General features: G+C 37.5%; 1 protein-coding gene across 1 annotated transcript in view; it reads right to left on the bottom strand.

Annotated features, from left to right (window-relative positions):
• Nucleotides 1-1,950: 1,950 nt before the first annotated feature.
• LOC115306918 (olfactory receptor 8J2-like) overlaps nt 1,951-2,735 on the bottom strand; it is a 1,197-nt gene continuing 412 nt past the window's right edge. Inside the window, exon 2 of the mRNA XM_029957486.1 lies at nt 1,951-2,707. Coding sequence (XP_029813346.1) covers nt 1,951-2,707 — 757 coding nt within the window. The remainder of the gene's footprint in view (nt 2,708-2,735) is intronic.

Below are 2,735 nucleotides of genomic sequence, written 5' to 3' on the forward strand. Positions count from 1 at the left end.
GATTCACCATTTCTGATCAATGTGTACAAGCGATAAGTGAATGCCTATATATGTGAACATGTTGTGTCAAGCCAGTGACTCAGTGGTGATTTCTCACAGTAGCACCAGGAAACTACTATCACTGACACCGTAATTATTTTTAGAAAATACATATACATAAGCCAAGTCAAATGGTAGACAACACTACAATGTTCATTCTTGACTTTAATTTCTTAATAAAATGCATAGGATTGGTAGAAGTGCAAGTGTGAGTTTAGCCCTTTGGCTCCAATTCTGTTCACCTAACTAGACTCACAGAGAATGACTTTCCGACCTGAAATGTACTTCTCCATTGGGCATATGCAGCTTGGTGAAGCAAACTCAGGCATAGGAAAACCACACACACACACACACACACACACACACACACACACACTCACATACACATACACAGATAAACATAAAATCGATTATATATGTCATATTGTTTTATATATCTACAAATAATAAAACATAACATCTGAGTGGCTAATGCTATCTAATTATTGCCAATTTTGTCTGTGGAGACTAGGACTATCGACCACCCTATAACGTTCCAGTTTCCAACTAGCTATTCTGCTTATTTAAAATGAAAGTTAGGAATTACATTATGAAAGTGAGTGTGGTGGATCCTGTATTGGCTTATTTCTGACTTCCCTGAAAATGTCATCAATCTACTTTACTTCCAGTCATAGCCTTACCTCACAGCACATGTCGCTTCTTCCTCTTGGCATTGTTAGCAGATTTTGCATGCAAAGGCAGAGAATGAGCATAGAATGACTATTACCTTGTATTTATTTATTTATTGGCCATGGTCCTCTTGAGGCTTGGTGTCACTTTAAGGACAATGACTTTTTCCAGGTGCATGGGTGGCTCAGTTAGTTAAGCCTCAGAAATCGGTGCAGGTCATAACCTCAAAGTTTGTGAGCTCAAGCCCTGTGTCCGACTCTGTGCTGACAGCTCAGGGCCTGGAGCCTGCTTCATTTTCTTGCATTTCCCTCTCTCTGCCCCTCACATGCTAGCACTCTGTCTCTCTCTCAAAAATAAATACACATTTAATATTTTTAAAAAATGAAAGGGCAACGACTTTTTCTATTTTTTCTTTCTTTTCTTTTTTTTGGTGGTCTACTAATATTTTACCTCAAAACACTAAACAATAATTCTCAGAGAAGTGCTATTTGCTTTTATGATTTTATACCACTGATGATTAATTCTACACAACAGTGTTTTCTAAGAGAATATGCTATGCAGAAGTTTAATTTTATTAACTTTCTATCATACCAAGATAACTCCCAAAATTTTGTTTTGTGTAGATGCACTGAATGAGAGGGATAAAAAAAATGGAATCCCTTTTCATATATTTCTTTTTGTTCAGCCACATGTCCTATTTCCATGTATGTCTAGGCATTTTTTATTAGTTTTTATTTTACATAAAGGGTTTTTTTTTCTGTGGGATATAAATTTATGTCATTTCAGGTTAAAAAGGATTCAGAAAGTTTCAGAAGTTCAATGAAAAAGTACTGCAAAAAGTAAAACAAAAACTTTTAATTGATGAACAAAATATAAGTATATTGAGGAAGATGACTGACTCTTTATTGCCTTCTAAAATATATGCTTCACATAACTTCTCCAGCTCTCAGATATTCTCTCCCTTGATTAGAATTTATAAAAACCCAATAGAAAGTTATGTTGCACTGTAAAATGTATTTATTTCAAAATTCTGTTTACTACTTAAATAAGTGTACTTTCTTTTGTCAATCGATATGTTTTAGTATTAGGGGAAGTTCAGTATTTGAGGTTGGGACTAGAAAGGCTTAAGATTCTCCCATCGAAAGTCATGGATTTTAACTATTTATTGCCTCTGCACTTAGCAGAGATTAGCTTTTCAGGAGCAAATAAAAACCCGTAAATGTAGACATCTGTAATTATAATTTACATGAATTTGAAGGACTGGCATGGTTTATTTGAGAATCTCTTCAATGCGTTCTTCACATCCTTATTTCTTAGGCTGTAAATGAGGGGATTCAGCATTGGTATCACCAGGGTATAGAAGACAGAGGCCATTTTATCGGTATCCAATGAGTGGTTGGTCTTTGGTTGCAAATACATGAAGAGAAGGGTCCCATAGAACACAGTGACAGCCATCATGTGAGAGGCACAGGTGGAAAAGGCTTTTCGTCGACCCTCTGAGGAACGTATCCTCAAAATGGCAAGGACAATGTTAAAATAGGATATTAGAACAATAACCATAGAGAAAAACAAATTGATCGCTGCAGAGGTAAACACTACTGTTTCTGGCATGTAGGTATCAGAACAGGACAATGCCAACAAGGGGACATTATCACAGTAAAAATGGTTGATTACATTCGAAGAGCAATATGACATAGAGAACACACAGGAGGTGACAGTCAGCGCTGTGGTCAGACTGTAGAGGTATGTGAGGAACACCAGCAGAAGGCAGATCTGTGGAGACACCACCACCATGTAGAGCAGGGGGTTGCAAATAGCCATGTAGCGGTCATAGGCCATTGCAGCCAGCATGAAAATCTCAGCCACAATGAAGACTAGGAACCCACCCAGTTGGGCTGCACATTCATAGTAGGATATGGTCTTCTTTGAAACCAAGAAGTTAGCCAGCATTTTAGGGGCAATGACAGTAGAATCTCCAAGATTGATGATAGCCAAGTGCCTGAGGAAGAAGTACATGGGGGTTTGAA

Source organism: Suricata suricatta, chromosome 11 (assembly GCF_006229205.1).
Source record: "Suricata suricatta isolate VVHF042 chromosome 11, meerkat_22Aug2017_6uvM2_HiC, whole genome shotgun sequence".
Taxonomy (NCBI): Eukaryota; Metazoa; Chordata; class Mammalia; order Carnivora; family Herpestidae; genus Suricata; species Suricata suricatta.